The following is a 25,095-nucleotide window of genomic DNA, read 5'->3' as shown; positions in this document are numbered from 1 at the left end:
ACTATAAACAGATTATTAGTTATTAATACACGAATTCATTCCCGCTCCCAAAACCCCGATGTATGATTATGAAGTTTTTCCCGCGAACTGATAGTCAATAAACCGCTTAAAACTAGGCGCCCCTACACAGAGTGATCAAGCGTGTTCAAGCTTTCGATGAGCGTAGAATGGTTTAAGCTAGCAATATCTAGCGCGGCTACTGGTCTGATAATAAAAATTACATGACAAATACTTCAAATCAGTGTCACAAATATATATGCGAGAGACAGCAGAAATTCTCCACGTGAATTTAATTAATACATAATAATATATTTGAATATCAAACCAGAGGAACTAGAAGCAGAGGCCTTTGCCACCACCAACTGTCGCCGCACCAGGTAAGCCCAATAGCTCCATATGCAGTAGTACGGCCTTACTTCATTATTACATACAGTCCATTTAAATTTAAGCCACATTTTTTGGTATATACACACCTGCGCTCGACGGCAAGATGGACGAGCTCGGCGTAAGCGTTCTCGAGCTGCTGGATGCGCTCCACGGTGATAGCTGGGTCGCACGGCCGGTAACCGCCTTCTTCTTGCTCGAGGAAGCGCTGAGACTGACCCACGACCACCTGGAATCGTTTCAATCTATAAGTTTCTGAAAACCGTTCGTACAGCCTCTAGAGAGTGGAGTAAAGTATACGGTCACGCTCACAACCCATTACAATCTGACGTTGCTTTTAAACCCATGTTAACATCATCCTCCCTGCGTTAACCCGGCATTTGCCACGGCTCATGGGACCCTGGGGTCCGCTTTGACAACTAATCCCAAGATTTAACGTAAGCACCAGTTTTACGAAAGCAACTGCCATCTGACTTTCCAACCCGAAGGATAACTACGAGGGGTAACCCTTATTGGGATTTGTCCGGTTTCCTCGCGATGTTTTCCTTCACCGAAAACGATTGGCAAATATCAAATGACATATAGCACATAAGTTAAGAAAAACTCATTGGTACGAACCGGGGTTAGAAACCGCGACCTCCGGATTGAAAGTCGCACGCTCTTACCGCCAAGCCACCGGCGCTTTTTTTTTAACCTTTGGAAACATGTATTTACATATTTACCGACGGATCATTTACGAGTAAACTGTATCTCCTTAACAAGTTACACATTACCTTGACGCGTTCGCCAAGAACGTTGATGTCTGCTTCGACGAGAGCGTGCTTTTGCAGCAAGTCCTCGACGCCCATGAGATGCTTGCCGTAGTCGTCCGTCAGGAGGCGCAGCTTGATCTCCTCCATGGAGTCTAGGATGTATAGCATTTCCTGTGGAAAAATAATATTATTAATGTTACTATAATTAACCGCCTTAAAAAAAGGTAGTTCGAATAAAGAAATTTTCGACTGAAAAGTAATTTCACTCAGACACAAAGTTTTTTATATCACTTTGTCTCCGTCCCATTCTATCGAGAGCTTTATTCAGGGCGAATTAATTTAGTTTTGCATTAATCCGCTTATCTGGCCACAACGGCATTTTATCATCCATGACTGAACTTTTTCAATTTTTCCCGATGCCTTTCGGAGTAAGTAAAGCGCCCTACTCATTCTCCTGGATATAGTCACTGGAAGTTCTATTGCAGTTGTAAAGACAGCTCCAGACGGGCACGGCATGCCCTAGTTTTGCAGCAATCCGCTTATAAATTTTGTCACTTGCCAGTCTGGCCACAACGGCATTTCATCATCCATGACTATGACTGAACCGTTCCAATTTGTCTCGATGCCTTTCGGTGTACGCAAAGCTCCATACTCATTCTCCTGCATAACGATAATTACGAATGGATTTTTATTTTGCCTATTTGTATACATCGCCATACGATTAAATGAATAACGATAATCACCTGGAAGTTCTGTTGCAGCTGCAAAGACAGCTCCAGACGGGCGCGGCGTGCACGCAGCAGCTCGAGCAGGTAGGCCCACAGTCGCAGCACGTTGTCGCGTCGCGCCATCACGCGCTCTATGTCGTGGTATCTGGAAGAAGAACAGGTTGTAACATCACATGGAATTCTCTCGAACTTGTACCATAGATTTATAAGAAGATCATACCGTCCTATACATTAAAATGCGACCGCCTAAAAACGCGCATACACTACACCACACATAGATGGCGCCACAAAAAAATGCCTTGTTGCCATCGATTATTTGTAGATTGGCGTTAAATGTCACTTTCGAGCCATAAATCTATGTCAAAAGTAACACTTAACGCCATCTACAAGTATAATCGAAAGCTACAAGACATTTTTTTGTGGCGCCATCTATGTGTGGTGTAGTGTATGCGCGTTCTTAGGCGGTCGCATTTTAATGTATGGGATGGTATGATCTTATATTTAATCTATGCTTGTACTAAAAACGTAAACTTGGCGTGTAAACTGACGCACGCTTTTACACACCAATTTCATTCGAGTCTTATCTCGATAGCTGTGTCATTCCAAGCTTTAACTGTACGAAAGCCTAAGTGCGTTTTTACATTACCCGATCTGATATCGGATGTCGGAAGGATTTCAAAGACAAAAGTCAAAGATGGCGGCTTCAATGTATGGAATATGGTCCGGATAATGTGAAAACGCACTAACTGTAGGGGTGACAAGAGCTCTAAGGAGGTAAACTAGCCAGCCTCTCCGAAACATATCACGCCAAGTGACTAATTCCGTATCAGTGTACCCTCATACTCGTATTATCTTAATGTTAGTATGTGTATATAAGCCAAGACGACGGTCTCGTGATATGCTTCTCAGCCGCTGCAACAGTAGCCAAGTCAAAACCGAACTTGTCAATATTTTTCTAGTTCTTAATACATCAGTAGTAAAACATTGATAATGTGCATGTTACCTCTCTGCTTGTAGCTCGGAGCACACAGCAACAACAGCTTGCACGCGTTCTTCATAAGCGAAGATGTCGGTCTCAATAGCTTCATGCTTCTTAGCTGCCGCTTCCACGGCCGCAAGGTCGAAACCGAAGTTGTCCTGGCTGACGAGCCGCTGGTTCTCTGAGAGCCAGGTCTCACGCATCTGAGCTTTGCGGTTGAATCTAAAATCAAAATTGAATGAATATTAGCAAATACTCGTACTCAGTAATTTTTAAGAAAAAAAACCGCCTTCCTTTGGGGTTCTGGTGATAAATACTTTCAAATGTTGGATTATGTTATCAATTCGTCTGTATATTTTTTAATGTTTGTTATTCGATATCTCCGTCATTTCTGAACCAAATTTGAAATTTGGATGATTCTGAAGTACTTACAGATGAGAATGATTATCAGAACGGAACTCTAACCAGGGGCGGCTCACTCTTCATCAGCAGTTCCACTGCACCAAATGTCACTGTTCTGGACGTAAGTGCATGCTGTTCTTATAAAAATACCAAAGTCACTATAAGTGTGCCGTTCAGATTTGAGGAGTTCCATTCTGACCATCATCAGGAGTTCCACTGCACCAAATGTCACTGTTCCGTACGTAAATGCATGCTGTTCCTTTAAAAACACAAAAATCACTATATGTATGCCTTTCAGATTTGAGGAGTTCCCTCGATTTCTCCAGGATCCCACCACCAGAACTGGGTTCTGAGAAAAATGGGACCAATCTGTATGCATATACATTCAATCAAAAAAAAAATTTCAAAATCGGTCCAGTAACGACGGAGATATCGAGGAACAAACATTAAAAAAATAAAAAATACAGACGAATTGAGAACCCGGGTCCTTTGAGATTTGGAAGGCGGTTAAAAAAAGAAAAAAAGTCATGAAAATCGTTGACATGAACTGAGTCAGTTTCTGTCGTAAGTTCATGACATACTCGTATATGTATAGATCTCGCCATCTTTAGGATTAGAAACCTTACGACTCTTTTTCATGAAAATCTTTTCCGCCGGATAAACCGTATATGAGTTTTTCTCCAAACTACATAGTTTTAAACATATAAAGCCGCGTCTCGATATACCGCGGCAAACTATCGAACATTGACTCGCGCGGCACCGCGCGCAATGGATACGAGGCAACTCGATCATTGGCGCGCTCGAACATGCCGCGCGACGAACCATTCACTGTCGGTTTTCAGCCGCGAGGCAAAGCAGTGTCCGTGTTTTGTTAGCGCGCAAGTAGTATATATTTGGGAAGTTTAAACCACTTTCATTTCGTTCGAGCGATTCTCGCTCAAACTCATTCCAGTGGTCTAAACTCCCAAATACATCCTAACCCTCAAATATCTGGGCAAGAATTGTATCATCATCGTTGAGAAGTTTAAACCACATTGATATCCTTTCGCGATAATAGTTGTGTTTAAAATCACTTCATACCGTTCGAGCGTTTCGCGGCCAAAGCAGGCATATTAATCGAGTTGACAATGTAAGTCATCATTATGGATTAACATTTCATTATAACAAGACGTTGCTAACTAACGAGTATTTACTATGAAGTTTGTTAAGCAACCTCAAACCCTTCGGTTTGACATACTAGCTTCAAACTGTTCAAAACAGAATTCTTATCATGGAAAACTTTTACCGAATTCAATCCGTTGCGTCATTTGTGGACCATCTAATTGTGGAAAGACCAATCTAATGATAGGTCTTCTTTTACATGAACAAGGAATTCGTTTTCAAAATGTGTATGTGTATTCAAAAACTCTTTATCAACCTTTATACAACTATCTAGAAAAAGTGTTGTCATTGGTTCCCTCAGTAAATTATTTCAAATATCGCGAAAATGATGAAGTCGTGAGTCCTCAGGATGCAGCTAATGACTCTGTATTCATATTTGATGACGTTGCATGTGAAAATCAAAATAATATAAGGGATTACTTTGCGATGGGACGACACAAAAACATTAATAGTTTTTACTTGAATCAAACCTACAGCAAAATACCTAAACAGTTAATAAGAGATAATGCAAATCTGATTATTTTGTTTAAACAAGACGAAATTAATTTACGACATATTTATGATGAACACGTTGGAACTGATATGCGATGGAACCAGTTTAGAGATATGTGTGCCACTGTATGGAACCAACCGCACAACTACTTAGTAATAAATAAGGATTGTGCGAAGAATTCAGGATGCTATAGATCGGGTTTTGATACATTTATTATTTTAGATGAATGTATTTAGAATGCCGCAATTACATTACGCCGCCATTTCTTCATATAATTCCAACGAGGTTGCATCGTAATGAACGAAGAGAAGAATTTAAAAGAGAAGCTGCTTCAGTCAGCTGAGGCTGTAAAGAGAAAAGTTAAGTTAATTCGTAACATCAAAACGGCCAATGAAATGACATTAGAGTCAGTTTTAAAACCAATAACAGAACCTCTCAATGAGATGGTTAAAAGTAATAAAAAAAGTAACTTTAATAATGAAAATAATTACCTTAGCGACGAATTTAAGACTGATGATACAGACTGGAAAAACTCAATTAAGCGATTGAAATTCAGCCCTGAGGCCAGTGATAAGGAAAGTACTACTCACACCGTTGGTGTGAATTCTACGATCTCTAAAAGTAGAGACGTTTATGATGGAAGCAACGCCTCTCTAGATGACAGTATTAATAGCGAGGAATCAGCTGATGAGTTCTCTTTTAAGACTTCTGATTCGATAGATTCTCCCGGAGATGATAATAGTGATGGTAACATTTCGTATAATTTGGAGAATATCCCTTTTGGCGTACACAAAGAACGTGGTAAAATTATGCTCGGATCGCATGTGGTAGCGCTTGATAATAACAGTATAGTAATTAGCGGAAAAACTTACAATTTAACCCCGGGTTTGAAGGAATTATTATTTACAAAAGTGCCTGAACTTGAAGTTATAACTGAAGAAGATAAACTTAATTATAAGTTACTGCTATTAGAAACGAATGCACACAGGCGTGACTTTAATCCAAATAAACCTATAAAAAGCAACAAAGGTAGAAAATATTTACAAATCATAAGGCCTATGTTTAAATATACTAAAGAACGTTTAAAAAGTAATGGGAGTAATATCCAGGGACAAGGGCTCCCAACTATGAAAAAGGTAACCAATAATATTTCATACGTTTATTGGGATGATCCAAATGAGTTAGTTGAAAGATTAAAGCTACTTATTGCATCCCGGGATGCTGGTAATACAGGGTTAGATAACGAAATAATATCTATAATTGAAGAATTGAAAGAATCAGATATATTGAAAGATATATAATGACCTAACGATACTTTAGATCCGCAGTCAATCTTAATCTTTTAATAAAGCCTGATACATAGCAAAATGAACATTGATAAATTTGGACACCATGTACATAAACGCTTACGAGTATTCGAATTTTCGGAATTTGGCGAAAGGGCACTAATTCGCGCTGATAATGGCGATTTTGATTTACAATCGTCTCGACTGAAAGGTGTTAATACACCTGTGCTGTCTACTGATGGTGTAAACAAACAATATGTTGATCAACTCTTTAGTGGCACTTACAAAAAAAGTGAATTGGATTCTTTGCTTGAAACTATAAATTCACAAATTCATAGCTTGCAGCGCCAGTTGAACTTGAACTTTTATACAAAAAAGGAAACTGAGGGTATTTTGAGCAGACTCAGTAATGGAAAAGAACCAAATAGTAAATGAAATTCATAGGTCTGCTCGCAAAAATTTTGCGCGGCGTTCAGTTGTACTAAAAGGCATAGATGATTTGTGGCAAGCAGATTTACTGGATTTACAAAAATTTCATAATATTAATAAGGGTTATAAGTACGTTTTGGTTGTCATTGATACATTTTCAAAATACATATGGGGAATTCCGATGAAATCTAAGACCAAATTTGAGACCAAAGACGCTTTTAGGCAACTAATTGACACTGCAAAACGCAAACCTAAACATCTACAGACAGATTTGGGGAAAGAATTTTACAATACTGAATTTAAAAATTATTTGGAATCCTTGCAGATAAACCATTATTCAACCTATTCAGTTAAAAAAGCATCAATTGTAGAAAGGGTTATAAAAACTTTAAAAGGCAAACTGTATAAATATTTTAGTTTTGTTGGCAATTACAAATGGTTTGGAAAACCTTTACATGATATTGTGAATTCATATAATCATACATTTCATCGCACAATAAGGTGTAGACCGATAGATGTTGATTTCCATAAAGAGTCTGAAATAAAATCTATACTAAACAAACCTCGCTCATACCTACAAACACGGGCCAACAAATTCAGTGTAGGGGATTGCGTACGTATAAGCAAGTACAAAGGCGCTTTTCATAAAGGTTATACGCCTAATTGGTCTACAGAATTATTTACAATAAAACAAGTTAAGAATACTATACCCGTTACATATTACTTAGAGGATCAACGAAAAAATTCAATATTAGGCACCTTTTATGAACAAGAGCTGCAAAAAACAAAGTATCCTAATGTTTATCTTATAGAGAAAATAATGAAAAGAAAAGGCAACAAGCTATACGTTAAGTGGTTGGGTCTTAGTACAAGCGAAAATAGTTGGATTGAGCGCAGTGCTGTTGTATAGAGGTAAATCTATTTATAATACTGATGCGAATGTTACTTTATCACTAGTTAACTGACTATGAAAGGAAGAGGACTTTTAAATAGTGCCATTAATAATCTTCCATTTGAACTACACATACCTGGGTACAATTATTGCGGCCCTGGAACTAAATTACAAGAACGCTTAAGACGGGGTGATAAAGGTATCAACGGGTTAGATTCAGCTTGTATGCAGCACGATATTGCTTACGACAAATATTCACGTATAGAGGATCGACATAAGGCTGATTTAGAACTTTATAAAATGGCTAAGCGACGTATGAATGCAAAAAACGCTGGGAAAGGAGAAAAACTGGCGTCATGGCTGGTTAGTAAAGTTATGAAATCAAAAATTAAGACAGGGGCAGGTGTTAAGTCATTTAAGCACTTAGTTACAAAAATACGTAGCGAATTAAAGAAAAAAAGAATGGAAATATCATAAGCAGTGCTTATACAGCTGCGAAGAAAATATTTCCTAACACAAGTCGTATGCGGATACCTCGTATAATACCTATTCCAAAAACTGGAGGCATATTACCGTTGATTCCTATATTCGCGGGATTATCGGCTCTGGGTTCTCTGGCAGGCGGCGCGGCAGGAATAGCTAAAGCTGTAGGAGACTATAAAGCGGCAAGAAATAAACTAGCGGAATCTGAACGTCACAACAAAATGATGGAATCCATAGCGTTGGGCAAAGGATTACATATAAAACCGTACAGAAATGGCAAAGGACTATGCTTAAAAACCTCAAAAAACTAAATGGTAGGTTACCCAGTCGAGCTCTCACAAATGTCGATATTATCAACAATTCAACGGGTATACCTTATTTTAGAGGAGTATTTATGAGAGACCGCTTACCCAAACTTCCTAAACGTAGAGAATGCGCGATAATTAACTTAGACGAATCAAAAAACCAAGGAACTCACTGGGTAGCCTATGCAAAGGATAAAAAATATTGTGAATATTATAATAGCTTCGGCGATATTAAACCGCCATTAGAGTTGATAATATATTTGAAAAGATTTGATATTTCATATAATTATAGGCAGTTCCAACAATTTAATACTGTAAATTGTGGTCATTTATGCTTAAAATATTTAAAACAATTTTGGCAGAGGCGTTTAAATTGTTAACACTAATAAAAAAAATGTCATTTACACGATGTCTTTCACTTTATCCATAACGGGAACCTCCTCTAGTCTTACAACAAATTATTCGCCTGAACTTCAATTGGACGGTGAATACGAATGTGGTCTACTGTATTTATCTACGTTTAATTCAATACCTAACATAGATAGTCGAAATTGCAAATTTTACTACGGTGAGGGTGAAGTATTGGAGATACCAGAAGGCTCTTATGAACTCCAGGATTTAAACGATTATTTAAAAAAACATGTTCAAGGCTGTTCTTTTAAACTTTTGTGTAATAATAATACTCTAAAAACATCTATTTTTGCTCTAAGAGCATACATTTTGGTGGCGATAACTCCATAGGTAAACTACTAGGTTTCGGTAATGAAACTGATCCTGCGAATATATTAATGGAATCTCCATTTCCAGTGTCCATTCTATCGACGACTATAGTTCGAATCGAATGTGATATCATTAGTGGATCATTTATCAACGGAAAACCGAGCCATATAGTTCATGAATTTGTACCTAATGTGCCTCCAGGGTATAGAATAATAGAGACGCCTAAAAACGTTATTTATTTTCCCGTCACTCAAAATACTTTAAGTTCTCTTAAAATAAGACTACTAGATACCAACAACCAATTGATAAATTTACGCGGAGAAGAGATTCAAATATATTTACACCTGAGAAAAAAATGATTGATTTCAATAAAACAGCAGTGAACCGTGATAAATCAGGCAGTACCCTTGGTGCTATCAAGAAAAGAAGACCGAAAAGCAGGCTCACTAGTGAAAATATTTTGTTTCTCAGATCAATCGGTTTACTAAAATGAGCATTCTGGACTTAGCAAACTCCTTTAGCTATGATAACTCAATCGAAAGTTATGAATACCACTCGTACAAACCTTACGTTACAAGTTTTAATTTGAACGATGAAATTCGCATACCCATCAATCAGCAAGATATGTACGTGTTGCCTTCAGCTAGCACATTATACATAGAAGGTACTATTACAGTGATGAACAGAGAAACAAAACAACCCGTGTCGAGCGTCCTGTTTACCAATAACCCTGTCCTCCATTTCTTTCAAGACATCCGATACGAACTGAATGGAATTGAAATAGACAAAATAAAAAATGCAGGAATCACAACAACAATGAAATCTCTTTTATCCATGAGTGAACATGAAGCGAGAATGGCAAAGTCGTGGGGTGGGACATAAAAGGTACTAAAGTTACTCGAGGTTTATTTTCTGCTTCTATACCATTAAACAAAATTTTGGGCTTTGCTGAAGACTACAACAAAATTATTATTAATTGCAAACATGAACTTATACTTTTACGCTCTAACACTAACTTGAATAGCGTTAAATTGAACCCAAATGAATATATAGACAATGTTACTTTATCAAAAGTGGTATGGCGTATGCCTCATATTAAGGTTTCCGATCGGGAAAGACTGAATCTTCTTAAATATGTGGAAAAAGATCGTGCAATACAAATTGCGTTCAGAAACTGGGACCTCTTCGAATATCCACTGCTGCCAAAAACTTCCAAGCACTCTTGGGCTATTAAAACTTCATCTCAAATCGAAAAACCTCGGTATGTTATAGTTGGTTTGAAAACTGGTAGGAAAAATGCGTCCGACAAAGATATAACACATTTCGATCATTGTAACTTGAGAGAGGTTAAAGTTTTCTTGAATTCTATATATTATCCTTATGAAAATTTGAATGTTAGTTTTTCCGATGAGAAGTATGCTATATTATACGAGCAATATTCTAAATTCCAACAGTCCTACTATAATCGTAGTCAGGCACCCTTGTTAAATCCTTACGATTTCAAAGAAATAGCACCATTGTTTTTCGTGGATTGTTCAAGACAAAGTGACACTTTAAAATCGGGTGTTGTTGACATCAGAGTTGAAATAGAGTGCAGTGAGGATATACCCGATCAAACATCTGCGTATTGTCTTATTTTGAATGATAGCATTATAGAGTATAGACCTCTTAGCAATATAACAAGGAAAATATCATGAGCACTAAAAGCTTATTCGTGGATGTTCAAGGATTTAAATCATTAAATAACGATTTTATAATAAAGGAATTCGCACTTAGTACTAAAGAATACACGCAAGTCTTTTTAATAAAACCGCCCTACACGTTTTCTCATTTATCTCAGCAAGAAAGAAAAAGAGTAATATGGTTAGAAAAAAACCACGGGATTTTATGGAGGGAAGGATTTGTCGATCACAGAGAATTTAAAAGAATGATTGTGAAACATTTAAATAACAAGAACATTTATGTAAAAGGAGCGGAAAAAATTAAGTGGGTTAAAGATTTGTGTGCTAATTGTGCTGTAATAGATTTAGGTGAACAAGATTGTCCTAATTTTCTACATTTGCATGAAAAATATTGTAATAAGTCTAGTGCATATAACTGCCTGCATCATGAAAAAAAATGTGCTTTAAAAAATGTTATATGTATTAAAAAGTGGTATTTTGATACTATTGTGTCTGCACAAGATTTATAACGATGCTTACTATTTTAGAAATAAGCACTGTATTATGTTTTAATGATAATAAATAAAAGTCTGTAATGAAAGACCCATTTTTTATTTTTTTTATTTTACGCACACATACATTTTTAACCTTAACAATAAACTCAGAAATTTTCTTGTAACATTGATTTAGAGATTTGATTTATTAAACTGTATGCCGAATCCACAACATTGTCCACTGGTTCGCTGGCTATATATTGAGCACTAAAGATCATATTTTCTTCATCATCACTCTCTGCCTGGCTTTCCTGCCCGTTACGTAAGCCGATGATTTTTATTTGTATCAGACGGGGTCCCTCAGCAACGGATTTTCTACATTTCACAAAAGTAGTGGATGATTTTAATTTACGTTTTGGAGCACGCTGTTTAGTTTTTATTTTCTTTTTGTTGGGTGTTTCTATTGATGGTGCTGTAATGGTCACGTCATGCTTGTTGGCAAGTTCTGGATATGCGTCTTCAAATGTCTGGGTGTTCCACTCTTGAGCATGGGTAAAAGGATCCTCGGGGTCACAATGTTCGCACATGTTGAAACTGTAACACAATAAGTATTACCTTTAATAAAGCCTTACTATTAAGCATTAAATCTACCTCTTGTAATTTTAAGTTTTTCTTTTGTAAAATAAAGTTTAAATAAATAAATAATAATAATGTATTTAAATTATCACATAATATTTACTAAAAGTATATAATAAAAATAAAATAATTACTTACTTGAACTTATTACTTGAACGACCACTTCTTATTGTATCAAATTCATAAATGCGAACATGCGAACATTATAACATTTATAACAATATAGAGAATGTCAGTATTGCAGTTTTCCAATAATGTTGTTGACCTGCTTTTGCCAGCGTAGGCATGCACGCGCCAAGAAATTAGACTCTATTCAGCTATGCAATATATACAGGTTAGGTAGATAAGCTTCTTGTTACTTGTCGGCGTTAATTGATTTATCAAACAGCTCAAAAGAAGAGAGTCACATGTGATGAGCAAAATTAACACCTTTGTATACTTACTCATTATCATTAGTAAGAAATTGATGTATTTAATTATAATTTATAACACTGAGTGAAAGTTACTCACAGAGCGCACTTGCAACTATTATTTACTATAAGATAGGTATAGCTCTGTACTTCCTTAAAGAAAAATGAATCTACAGCACTCAGGCTTTTGAGTAGGAAACTTATAACAAAAATAATTGTCATCCTTTTAAGAATGTATTCATCTTTTTACATTATTTTCATTGGGAAACATTGTTAAAGCTACTTAAAAATAACATAATTATTTGTACAATAGGTACTATATTGAATACATTCTTAAACGGTTGATCAGTATTTTGGTTACACCCTGTAAAAATGGAAAGTATGGGAGTGTATAAGAAGAAATAAACTGAACACATATTTTTTATACGTTTATTAGATAAGTATACAAAATAAAAGCATAAAATACAGACGTGCGTTATTATATATATATTTATTTTCCAATGCAGTGAGTTAGCAGAGTATAAGGGTAATATCCCTCATCCTGCTAAAATAAAGTGTAAATTTTTTCATGATTAACTGTGTTAACTAAGTTTAATAACAGTTTAAAACACTTTCACGGTAAATACAATTGAAATAGTACATTGAAATTCGCTACAACATATAATATTCAGCACTTACTTTTAGTTACAACTTTTCCATTATTTGTTTCGGATCTACAAAAAAGAACTATTACCCCATGCCATAGTTGAAACTTTGTCTGATAAAATAATTCGTTTATCATCTTTATTCTGTATGTTAACACAAGCTTTCTTGTTTTTAACAGACTTAGGTAAATCTATGTAAGAATATCCTTTCAGAGGCTGGTATTTGTTAACATTAACCTCTACATATAAATTAGATAAGAAAGTCCATCCACTATCGCGCTGCTCAAAATTTTCAATGTTATTTTTTATGTCGTTTATAACTTTTTGGTATAACTCAGAAAATGTATAGTTTTGATGTACTGTGAAGTTTTTTGTCGTAAACGACTTTGTTTCCTGCCGGTTGTTCTTAAATAAAAGAAAGTTTCCAAAATACTCGAAATTGATTTTTAAACACACGTGCTTTATCAAACACTGTTTTATAATATTTTCTAGTTTCGACGTTAAATTATCTAAAAACTGTTCAGGTATAGCAAATTCTAGCTCTTCAGATCCGAAAACTCTATAAGATGATATACGACCCTGAAAGGCAGACGAAATCTCAATTACGCCATCAGTTACTGCCACTAAAGAATTATTTTTGTGTTTAGTACTTCTCAAATGACCAACCCATTTATTTTTCAGAACTTGGATTGAACAGGCAGAGCAAAAAGGCATTTTAGTTCCACCTAACTAAATTCGCGTATAAAACAGTAAAATAAGTATTTATCTAACTAAAGTAAGTACCTATATGTATATGTGTGGTATCCGAATACAGTTCAAAATATACACTTAAAAATTATTTTTGACAATGCTGAATTTTTAACCTTTTTTGTTGTGAAAAAATGTAACTTCAGCATCGTCAAAAAGAGTTCTTAAATGCTTTGTGAGTTTTTGTAGATATTCCCACTGAGGAGTATCGTTATTTATTTGCACTTTAACTGCCAGAAGGGCCTTTTTCCACTTATGCTCCGCTAACTCACTGCGTATATCGGCGGTGTTGTATACTCGCAGCTCCAAGAAAAACTCCCCCTCAAGATCAGCAGCACGCCGAGTCAATCCATCAGCCACGCGTTGAGTTATAGACGAGCGTAGCTGGTCTGGTGTAGGGCAATTTTTCGCAAATGCCTCGTCATCAGGAAATAGCTCGAAGACGTCGAAGGGGTTGCTGGCAGTCTTTTTCTTAGACGCTCCACTAGTAGTCCTGTAAATAATACAATAAAATATAAGTAATGCAAAACAAGGCAACAAAAAATATTTTTCAGATTACAACATAGGTGGGTGTCACAATTATAATAATCGAATAGATGCATATTTTAAATGTGTAACATACCTAGGAGTAGGAGATTTCGCCTGGCGAGGCTTCTTCACCTTCTTGGTCCCCGCGTCAATTTCTTCCCACTCTCGTTCTGAATCGGACCTGAAAATATTTTAACAATTTGTAAATTTAAATTCATAATGTAAGTAGGTAAAATAAAACGTAATAATCAAAAACAATTTACGTATGCAATATGTAAATAGGTACGTGCAGGTGTCATATCTTTTTACCTATTAGCAGCATCGGACTTTCTTTTCTGCACCGGTTTTTTCGCTTTCGCACCTCCAGTCTTGTTATTTAGGGGTACAATAGTTTCAGACTCGGAGTCCGACCTAAAAGTAAATTAAAAAAATCATTTTAAACCTTGCACATGAGCAACTAGTATTATAATTTATAAAAAGACAAAATACAACACTTACTTACATGTTATATGTAGAAATGACGGTGGTTCGAACCTATTATTTATAAGACGTATGAGTACGTAATGTGCACTGTAAAGAACAAAGTAGCAAAGGAATAAACAATTAGAATGATGGTTTATTAATAGCAATTTATTGATGATTTTACTAAACGAATCAGGGGTGTCACAGTCCTCTTATTATTTTAGTGTACTTATTATTTTATTGTACTTAGAATAAGTTTATTATTTTAGTGTACTTAGAATAAGTTAAACACCTAACAAGAAAACATTGGTTTTAAAACGTATGTTTTGCGCTGATGAAACATCCAAAACAGTGAATAAAGAGATTAAGGTGTTTATCCCGGCTATGATAATGTTACTTTATCATATCACCAATAATCATAAATCACCAAATACGTGCCGGCGGCAACCCTATATTTATGCCAATACTATGCTAACGCAAGTATCCTGTAACAATTTACATCCGAAATGTTATATGTTGTTTTTAACAATTAGTGCAATCAATGCAGAATACCTAATTAGAATAACATATGGATATGACGTTGCATTTTCGCAACACGAACCTTGATGATCGGCTAAGTAGCAGTAACAGTACCTGTAAAATGGATGGTCCTGGGTTCGAATCTCAAAAATGGCCAATATTTCTGTGAAGTGTTTATTATTATTTTTTCTCTTCGTCTTTAAATTAATGAATGAAAATGTTTATATCAGATAAAAATATCCATATTTTTTAAATAAGACTTTAGACTATTGCTAATAAAAGTAATAATTGAGCAAATATATAATGACGTTACAATATATTTATGTGCATCTATTAAGTATTTATCCTCCTAATACAAACAGTCTAAAACTCTTGTTCCAATAAACATACATACATAGTTCGAAGTCATTATGAAATAATTGTTTTGCTCAAATAGGCTCCTTTTGTTGAGTGCTTAACTAAATGAACCCATGAGATTTTTTTAACCGACTTCAAAAAAGGAGGAGGTTCTTTAGTTCGAACCATTGAAGGGAAGCTCCTTACTATGGAAACGATAGTGAACGACATCTATGGAAATTAGCGCAACCTAGCATAATAATATATTGGATAACACGATGCCTTAGAAGCATCTAATTAACGAAGTAGCTAGTTAGTACCATCCCTCACTAATAGAGGCCGCACTTGCAGTAAAACATCAATGATAATAAATATGATCTGATTACATTGCCCCTTGACATAGCTAAATAAGACTATAGTGTATTTTCTGCCGTTTCAGACTTTTACTGTTTAATTACAAAGTCCACAATTGTTAATCAAAAGGTGGTATTTACTTCGTTTATTATAAACGATAGGTCTACATCGCACTATCAAAGTTTTTGATGTTACTTCGTATAAATAAACGCCTTATAGACGACGTTGATGAGTCTCGACGACCGGGGACTCCAACGTTCACACTTTTCGGAATTGGCCAACCGACTTGTGTGCAATGTTGAATCAGATACTTAGGGAAACTCTGTATATACGCGGTCGATATATATGGATTTCCATGCCTGAAGAGGATTGTACTTAAATGATGCACGTAAAATGCGGCCTTACGCCGGGGTTGAGCACCTTGGAGGTCCATTCATGTTCTGTGACGCTGACGAGTTGATCAGACATGTTGTGTGAAAACGCCATAGTCAACCGAGCATTCGCTTGGAAGAGACTCGCACTCTGGGACTGGCCACCTCAGAGAGTGAGTTGCGTTAAGCTTTTGCATCTTTTTTCAAGAAACATACATTTTATAACGTGTTCTTATAACTGATATTCACTGAAGATTCAAATAAAGTGCTCTCAAAACACCTTTGTTTCAAGAGACGACAAGTAATTTGAATAGTATGTAACATAGAAAAAATCTTAGCCCGATGTTTGAGAGCCCGGATATATGAGTTTGTAAGCACTGGAACGATTTCGATCGCGAAACGCTCGAACGGTATGAAGTGATTTTAAACTTCCCAACGGTATGGCTAACATGATCATGCAAACGCGATTATTATAGCAAAACGATATCGATGTGGTTTAAACTTCCCAACGATGATGATACAATTCTTGCCCAGATATTTGAGGGTTAGGATGTATTTGGGAGTTTAGACCACTGGAATGAGTTTGAGCGAGAATCGCTCGAACGAAATGAAAGTGGTTTAAACTTCCCAAATATATACTACTCGCGCAGTTGGGACGGATGGCTATATTTCGTACGTTGGATCGCTTGCCGCGCGGTTGTCGCGCTTTATTTCAAGATGACGCCAAAACTGGCTCGCGAGCTTAAATACAGATTTGCCGCGGCCGAACAATGCTCGGCTGCCGCGCTATATCGAGACACGCCTTAAGATGTCAAATTTACGACACTGAAAGATCTAAACTCACCTAGCAGCCAGCTGCTCAAGTTTCTCCTGCCTAATAAGCTCCTCTCTCAACGCAAGTTCCCTCTCGTGCTCAGACTTTTCAAGGCGCTCCCAAGCCCGGTTGATGTCGTGGATCATCTTGCCCTCTTTGGGCGTGTATGGCTTTTGGTTGGCGGCGCGCATGCGCGACTGTAGGGTGAATAGGAGCACCTCCAAGTTGCCTTTCTCGACGAACCTGAGGATAAAAAGTACATTAGTTACCCATAAATACGCACTACATATTTGTCCACCGACTCGAACTGAATCGAAGCGACTGAATCGAACTGGTCGAATAATTTATATTTTTTTGAAGACACACGGGTCGAACGCGATAAAATAACATTTTTACCTTTTATCCAACGTTTCGGCCAGGTTGCACTAGCCGTGGTAAAACACAGTAAAGATTTCTAAAATACTATTTTTAAATGTGTGTATTTCGTGTTGGAATTCGTTCGCGATGTGTTCATATACAATCAGTTCAACTAAGATATCAATGGAGTATAGCTTTAAATATTTAGTTTTGTGTAAAAGCTCAGCGACCCGCAGCAAATTACATATCGTCACTACTTTTAAAAAAACTTGTATCTTCGTCTGTCAATGAAAAGAAAATTGTAGTAAGTATGTACTGCGTTTTAACTTTGAGGAACAGCGTGAGATACGAGATTTTTTAAAAGTAGTGACGATATTTAAAATTAAATATCCTTATAATACATAGGAGGCTTATTTTCAACATTTACATTTAGTATTTAAATGAAACTCCCATTTGAAATATAAGGTTATAAACTTTCGTAGAGGCAGCAAATTGAAAAATAAAGCTTTGTCCTTACTTGGGTGGTTTCTCGACCGTGCGGTAGTTGGCGAACTGGGTGAGTTGTTGACGAACGCCCTCGAGAGAGTTCGCGAATGTTCGGTCGCCCAGAGCTTCGATCGTGCGCTCGATCCATTGCAGGAGGTCACTGTATAAAGAAAATAGTTATTAATTCACCATTACACTTAGTAGTAGCCCAAATTTTACATTACGAATTATGCGAAATCCATACTAATATCATAAATGGGAAAGTGTGTGTGTCTGTTTGTTTGTCCGTCTTTCACGGCAAAACGGAGCGACGAATTGACGTGATTTATTAAGTGGAGATAGTTGAAGGGATGGAAAGTGACATAGGCTATTTTTTGTCTCTTTCTAACGCGACCGAAGCCGCAGGCACAAGCTAGTTAATTCATAAATGAAATGACGTTTTATGGTGTAACGCAGAAACAGGTCAGACCCCCGTCCAATGCCTCTGAAGCTCGGATTATGGGCAAGAAGAAGAAGTAGAGCAACAAATACAGTTTTAGGTGGCCTGACAGGTCTGACAAGTGAAGGAGTGAGGACTTCAATGAAGATGAAATTTATGACTGTCGTGGTAGCAAGAATGTCGCCTTCGTTACTGTTTTTACCACATTTGAGGAGTGTCTTTTCAAAAGGACTTATTTGTAAAAGTCAACAGAGGTTATTTTTATCATGTCTTCCTAGAGAAATAAACCTTGTTGACATAGAAATAAGTCCTTTTGAAAAGACACTCCTCATTTAGCCATCAAGTACATATCTACCTACAGGTTACACGAATGTTTCTTACCTGGTGAGGGTCTCTTACTCCTGCATCATCTGGTCGTTCTCCATGGCGATGCCGACCACCTTGCCGATCCTCTTGCCCTGCACTGTCTCCTGCTTCAGCTGGCAGTAGTAGTCGCTACATGAGACGGACTCACCTGGTGAGGGTCTCATACTCCTGCATCATCTTGTCGTTCTCCATGGCGATGCCGACGACCTTGCCGATCCTCTTGCCCTGCACTGTCTCCTGCTTCAGCTGGCTCCAGTAGTAGTCGCTACATGAGACGGACTCACCTGGTGAGGGTCTCATACTCCTGCATCATCTTGTTCTCCATGGCGATGCCGACGACCTTGCCTTCCTCTTGCCCTGCACTGTCTCCTGCTTCAGCTGGCTCCAGTAGTAGTCGCTACATGTGACGGACTCACCTGGTGAGGGTCTCAAACTCCTGCATCATCTTGTCGTTCTCCATGGCGATGCCGACCACCTTGCCGATCCTCTTGCCCTGCACTGTCTCCTGCTTCAGCTTGCTGAAGTAGTGGTAGTACGTCACCACGTATGTGATGATGGACTTCTCATCGGGATGGTCGACGGCGATGTCTGGGAAATACAGACCATTTGTTAGAAACATAATATTTCAATGAGAAATAAGACAAAATCTAAGGAACGTAAAAGCAAAACAATAAGAGGATAAGTAAGACTTATATTGACCGGGATATAGACCGTGATTACCTTTTTAATTTTCGTTAATTTCCCGATATTTAGACGCAGTTACATGCATCATGATCACAGTAAACTGAAGATGGAGTGGATGGAAGATCTTCAGTTTTCCGTGATCATGATGCATGTAACTGCGTCGCAATATCGGGAGCTCAATAAAAATCAAAGAGGTAATCACGGTCTTTATCCCGGTCAATATAAGCCTAATGAAACTAACCGTGAATCATTCCAAACTCAGGAGGTTGTAAATTTAGATACTGGCAACAGAAAAGTATAAACTTTCTTTCTTACCTTCGGCATCAAGCAGTTTGGTAAGCCCAAGCTTGTCCTCAGCAACATTGAAGGCATTGTTCAAATTGTGAATCGGGTTGCTTCTGTGCAGCTTCTCAAACTGGATCAAGTCTGGTCTGTGCTTGTGTATGATGGCGTTGAACGCCAAACCATCTCGCCAGGAGGTTGTGAAGTTGCGAACATTCACGTTGTTATAACCAGCGGTCTTCATTTGACACCACAGGAGCAGGGCGTCTTTAGCTGATTTGGTTTCCTTGTTGTCAGTTTCTTCGATTGTGATGTCTTGGATCTGGAAAATAAATGGATCCATTAGCAAATATGACATTTCGGTGCCGGTTATTACAACAAAATGTCGAGATCCCTGTAACCTTTTGTAACACGCAGTCGCGAGCTATGTTAAGTCAACTGTAAAACTACCTTGAAGTGTAGAATCTAATTTTAAATTACCTAGGGAGCCAGTGGCTTTAAAATTTATAGCAATAGGGATAAGTTTATCCTATCTATTTTTTTTCCATGTGGAATATCTAAATTAATAATATTTTTCGAGATGACATCAGATGGTCCCAATGTTCCTGTCTCTTTATATATTATTTAATTATTTTTTCTACTCCCGTACTGTTATTCGTGAGTTACAAGGTCGTGCATAGAACTTTAAAACCCTACATAAAAGATGTCAGGACAAGTCTATCTAGTCTATACCGTGAAAACATTTTGTAGCAGTAGCATGTTATAGCTGTTAAAGTTCTGTTATACATTGCTACCAACTTAACAAACCAATCACTTCATCGCAGAAAATTAAAATATTGTATGAAATACATTGTTGCCAACCTTAGAATGTCAGATAAAGCCTGGCATTCGCAGAGTCGAGTCTCGTTCGTTTTCTGCTGCGTTCATTGGCGACGCGTCGAATCGCATTCAAATGTACGAGAACTCGATTCGACGCGGCTCGATTCGTCTTAGTGGCCAGGCTTCAGAGAAACATACCATAGACAGTTTTATTTTCATGTTTGCACTCAAACTGCATATTCAAAATGGTAGGTGGTCCACTAGATAACTAAGATGACTGAAAGTAGGTATTTGTTGAATTTATAATTTTCTTTCAAAGTAAGTGCTTGGTCGTAGAAAAAGGTGCAACGGTGTTTAACTGAGTCGAAAAATGCTCGTGGCGTCTTTATTAACAATTTTCGGCTTCGCCTCAAATTGTTACCCACGCCACTCACCTTTTTTGACCTCTTTTAATCACCAGTTGCATAAAATACTATAAACTTTGTTGTACAATAAAATCGTATTCTCTACCAGCTAACGTTTGGGCCAAACAGAGATCGAGAGATCCTTTTCCCTGTGCTCGTTATAAACTGTGCTGTAAACCATTTCTTTTTAGAATTTTTACTTATAACTCGCTAAAGTGGCCTCCAAAATCCCCAGTAATCATACCAAAAACAAGCAATTAGTAACGAATTCCGTTTTCAAACGAATCATATGTCTAAATATACACGTAATGATATCACCGCACCTATAAGGATTCCAATCCTTTTATAGCACTACGGATAAGTTGTTTATAGACACACTTGTTGCATGTGTGCAGTAGAGCTAAGATGTAAGATGAATATGTAATGTGATGCCAAAACATTTATTTTTAAAACGTTGTAATATAGTAGCGAAATCTATTAAAAGTGGAATCACCGAATTTATATAATTTATGAACTGCAGTTTTTTATCAACATGTTCAGTGGCTCCAGTCTTGGAAGCGAATACTGATTGATGGTCTCTAGTCCAGCTATGTGATCCTGGTACATACGCCGCAAGAAACTGTTGTCAACGCCTATAAGGAACCCACCTGGGTCAGCAGGATGATGGTCCAGAACTCCAGATAGCCAAAGGCTGATGTTCAGGTTGCTTGAAACCGAAGATCTCTCTGTCAGTTCTGCTAGTCCTAGTAGCTACGATTGTCGAGGTTTATAGAGAACTAAGGAAAGCAACCTGGAACCGCAGGATGATGGTCCAGATGAGCCCAAAGCTTAGCCTCGGGTTGCATCGGAACCGAAGATCTCTCTGTCATGTTCTGCTAGTCCAAGTAACTACGATTGTCGAGGATCATAGAGAACTACGGGAACGAACCTGGAACCGTAGGAGGTTGGTCCAGATGAGCCAAAGGCTGATCCTCAGGTTGCGTTAGAACTGAAGATCTCTACTCTTGTCATGTTCTCCTAGTCCTAGTTTCACAATAGTAAACATTCACAATAGTAGTTATTGTGAATGTTTATAGAGAACTACGGGAACAAACCTGGAACCGCAGGATGATAGTCCAGATGAGCCCAAGGCTGAGCCTAGGGTTACCGTCCACGATATCATGGGAGCCCATGTTCTCGAGATGCACGCGCTGCTCGCGAAGGAACTGCAGCGCTTTGTCAACATTTTCAAGGCAGTGGATTCGCATTTTGCCTTTCGTCGGACGAGGCTGAAAAAGGAAATATAAATTTGAGTACATTCAAGTAAGAAATCAATTATCAAAATGTATTTTTTTAACAAACGCTAAAGTACATGAGAGTTAGACTAAGGTAACTTTGCACAGGATTAGACTAGCAAGTAGCAACTTTAAAATAAAGACAAAACAAAGACGCTAGTTTACTGCGATGTCCTTGTAAGACCCACCAAAGTTAGATTTCCCATTTTGAATTTGAACCTCGTTCTATAAGTAAATTGGTAGGTAAGATTTTAGTTTGTTTCAAAAAGCACGAATTTGAATCTTTCATGAACCAAATATAGTAGAATTTCCCTTGTATGTAATATTCGTTGTTATTGTCACATACAAGGGAAATTTTACTATATTTGGTTCATGATAGATTCAAATTCGTTAGCAACAATTATGTACATTGTAATGTACATTGGGCCTTACGAGGATATATGCTATAAAGTTTGGCTAAGAAGAACTATAACGTTAGTGCTTAAACATCGTTTTCGCACATAAAACCTGCCTGCAAGTATATAATAGGTTGCTATGATCTCATTATTCATTATGATCTATTCATTTTATAATTTATAATCATATCATATGTCTAGAAGGTAGGTTACCGTATCACAGTATGATAATTTGACCAATTCAATTCACGACTTTTTTACATGAGGTAATTATTAAGTCTTAAGCTTCCAAGAATATCTAGCAAAGATTTTTTACAAAGATTATATATTATTATACCTAGTTGCACCTAAAAACTGTTTTTTATTATCCATTGTTTGTTTAAAATTTACATAACTGCTGTTATACATACGTTGTGCTAATGTAGACAGCTGAATTAGCAATAACATCGTTGATGTAGCTTTGTTAGTCTAAACATAGTGCAGACCGGGGACAATCAAATATTTACGATTACGTTTATTTCTATACTGTAGGAAATTAGCTACCCCGTAAGTGTGTGTCCTTGTGTGTCATGTGATTGAAAATATTTGTACATAATTCACATAAAATTAATGCATTATTAACTCCTTATCAAACGGAGACAAACACATAGCCATAATATAGTCTGAAAAATGGTATAATCTTATTGTAGCCTGTAAAATTCTATATGAATTTCAAGGTCTTCCCAGAGACAGGCTGAATTATAGTTGTATATGTGCCTTTTATATACAAGCCCAATAATGTAATCCGATTATCAGTAACAAGGTATGTTTAGGGTTTCCTGTAACTAAGCCACGAAACTAATTTTTAAATTTGGAGGTGGCTTCACCACCACTAATCCACCACCAATTATCTAACAGATAGTAAATAGTTACATATTCATGTTATTTTTCTTGTAAGCTGCTTATTACTTAATAAAGTACCTACTGAAATAAGCAAAGACGCTACTGTAGTCTCTTTTAGTGAAATTGGGGCTACCCCACTCTTGCTAGCTTGTCCGCAATTGGTGCAACTGCGTATCGACGCCATTTTCTGTAAGGCTAAGCAGGTGGGGTGGGAGTTCACCCATTTTTGGAACATCCTCGCACCAACGCCATATCCCATGGCGCTGATTACACCAACGCTGTGGTGTCTCTGAGACTCTTTTAATGAAATGACACCAGGTAACATACCAGTCTCTCCCCAGAGAACACCTCTAGTAGTTTGATGAGCATCTTCCCGTCCCTCATATCGAATTAAGGGTCGCCGCTGGGGTTGCCCACACGCACCAGGTGCGAGTTCACCCATTATTGTAACATCCTCGCCCCAACGCCATATCCCATGGCGCTGATTAAACCAATGCTGTGGTGTCTCTGAGACCCTCTTAATGAAATGACTCCAGGTAACTTACCAGCCTCTCTCCAGAGAGCACCTCGAGCAGTTTGATGAGCATCTTCCCGTCCCTCATATCGACGTAGAGGTCGCCGATGCGGTTGCCCACGCGCACCAGGTGGGAGTTCACCCATTTTTGAAAAGTCTTCTTCTGTACGCTCTCTCGTTCGTCTGTTGAGCAAAAAGATTATTGATGAATACAAGGTATCTTAGTTAATTTAAGAGTGTAATGCTGCCCATGAAGTGATCAAAGCGGGAAACATTTCCTAGCAATTTAGTTGGTATAGGAATCAACCCATCATAAGCATCAATTTGAAAACGAATTGTGATTGGTCTGTTGTGATGAGAAACAAAGATATTACAGATATTGGATTTTTTTGAATGATTACTACTTGGATGAGATGAGGTCTCTGATAATCCGTTGACAGTAAAATTTTCAAGTATTTCAAATCAGATCACCGTACATTCAAAATATTATGGTCAGAAAAAACGGACCTGTCAGCCCGTAATCATAATGGAAATGGACGTAATAGACGCTCATTATAATTAAAAGTAGTAAACAATTGACACAATAACCGCCAGTGGGGTCGGCCGCGGCGCGGAGACCAGATGGGGACCTGGACGTGTTCTGCCGGCGGCTGCATCGCGGTAACAGGCCGCCGGTGTAGGGTGTGGTAATCAATATAGGTAATGTTAGATGAGGATTGGGTTGCAGGCCGTGAGCTATGGACCGGAAAAGGTGCGAGATGAAAGGGCTTTATGCGAAATGTGACAAGAATTTATGAGTGCGTTTAAGCTTGAGAAGGGTTAAAGGATCGTCTATCAATTCACCAATGAGCTGTCTTCGGAATAGCTTTCCACGCGTTCTGCTGAAAGGGAGCTAGCAGTACCTACGTAGGGCACGACGAAGATATCTTCATCTAACGTCTACCTATTACTGCGTCGCCAGTTCCTAAATTCCAAAATCAGAAGCGCAGCTATTGTTCTCTGGCAAAAATCAGCAGGAAGTAGTATATGGTTTAACGCACCGTTAGTATTGTCTAGCATTATTTAGAAGCCGACATTACTATTGAAACATGTAAGTAGGTACATTTTGGCTGGGCACATCACAATTAAAATTGATTGCCTTTTGGTAGTCCGCCATTTGTACATTTTTGTGTATACTTTGTGCAATAAAGTTTAAATAAATAA

The 25,095-nt window shown here is 37.6% G+C and overlaps 2 protein-coding genes across 2 annotated transcripts in view; both read right to left on the bottom strand.

The window, feature by feature from the left end:
- Positions 1–25,095, bottom strand: part of LOC125235280 (spectrin beta chain) — a 101,175-nt gene that overhangs the window by 38,327 nt on the left and 37,753 nt on the right. The window contains exons 3-12 of the mRNA XM_048141789.1: positions 23,924–24,075; positions 21,922–22,095; positions 19,638–19,926; positions 19,055–19,226; positions 17,865–17,993; positions 17,021–17,233; positions 2,868–3,065; positions 1,880–2,009; positions 1,158–1,307; positions 474–613 (exon numbers count right to left, since the gene is read on the bottom strand). Of these exons, the coding sequence (XP_047997746.1) occupies positions 474–613; positions 1,158–1,307; positions 1,880–2,009; positions 2,868–3,065; positions 17,021–17,233; positions 17,865–17,993; positions 19,055–19,226; positions 19,638–19,926; positions 21,922–22,095; positions 23,924–24,075 (1,747 nt within the window). The remainder of the gene's footprint in view (positions 1–473; positions 614–1,157; positions 1,308–1,879; positions 2,010–2,867; positions 3,066–17,020; positions 17,234–17,864; positions 17,994–19,054; positions 19,227–19,637; positions 19,927–21,921; positions 22,096–23,923; positions 24,076–25,095) is intronic.
- Positions 11,300–14,775, bottom strand: LOC125235279. Its single transcript, XM_048141788.1, has 5 exons — positions 14,637–14,775; positions 14,444–14,545; positions 14,229–14,315; positions 13,879–14,099; positions 11,300–11,763 (listed from the first exon to the last, which is right to left on the bottom strand). Coding segments are annotated over exons 1-5 (525 nt in total). The 5' UTR covers positions 14,639–14,775; the 3' UTR covers positions 11,300–11,650.

The sequence above is a fragment of the Leguminivora glycinivorella genome, chromosome 17 (genome assembly GCF_023078275.1).
Source record: "Leguminivora glycinivorella isolate SPB_JAAS2020 chromosome 17, LegGlyc_1.1, whole genome shotgun sequence".
Lineage (NCBI taxonomy): Eukaryota > Metazoa > Arthropoda > Insecta > Lepidoptera > Tortricidae > Leguminivora > Leguminivora glycinivorella.
The sequence above is the reverse complement of the archived record's forward strand: the minus strand, read 5'-3'. Positions and strand labels throughout refer to the sequence as shown.

Excerpts from the sequence above, each read along its gene's own strand:
- LOC125235279 (XM_048141788.1), bottom strand. Across the intron at positions 14,316-14,443 it reads AAGTCCGATGCTGCTAATAG|GTCCGATTCAGAACGAGAGT; the intron begins GTAAAAAGATAT and ends AAATATTTTCAG. Across the intron at positions 11,764-13,878 it reads CAACACCGCCGATATACGCA|TTTCAACATGTGCGAACATT; the intron begins GTGAGTTAGCGG and ends ATTGTGTTACAG.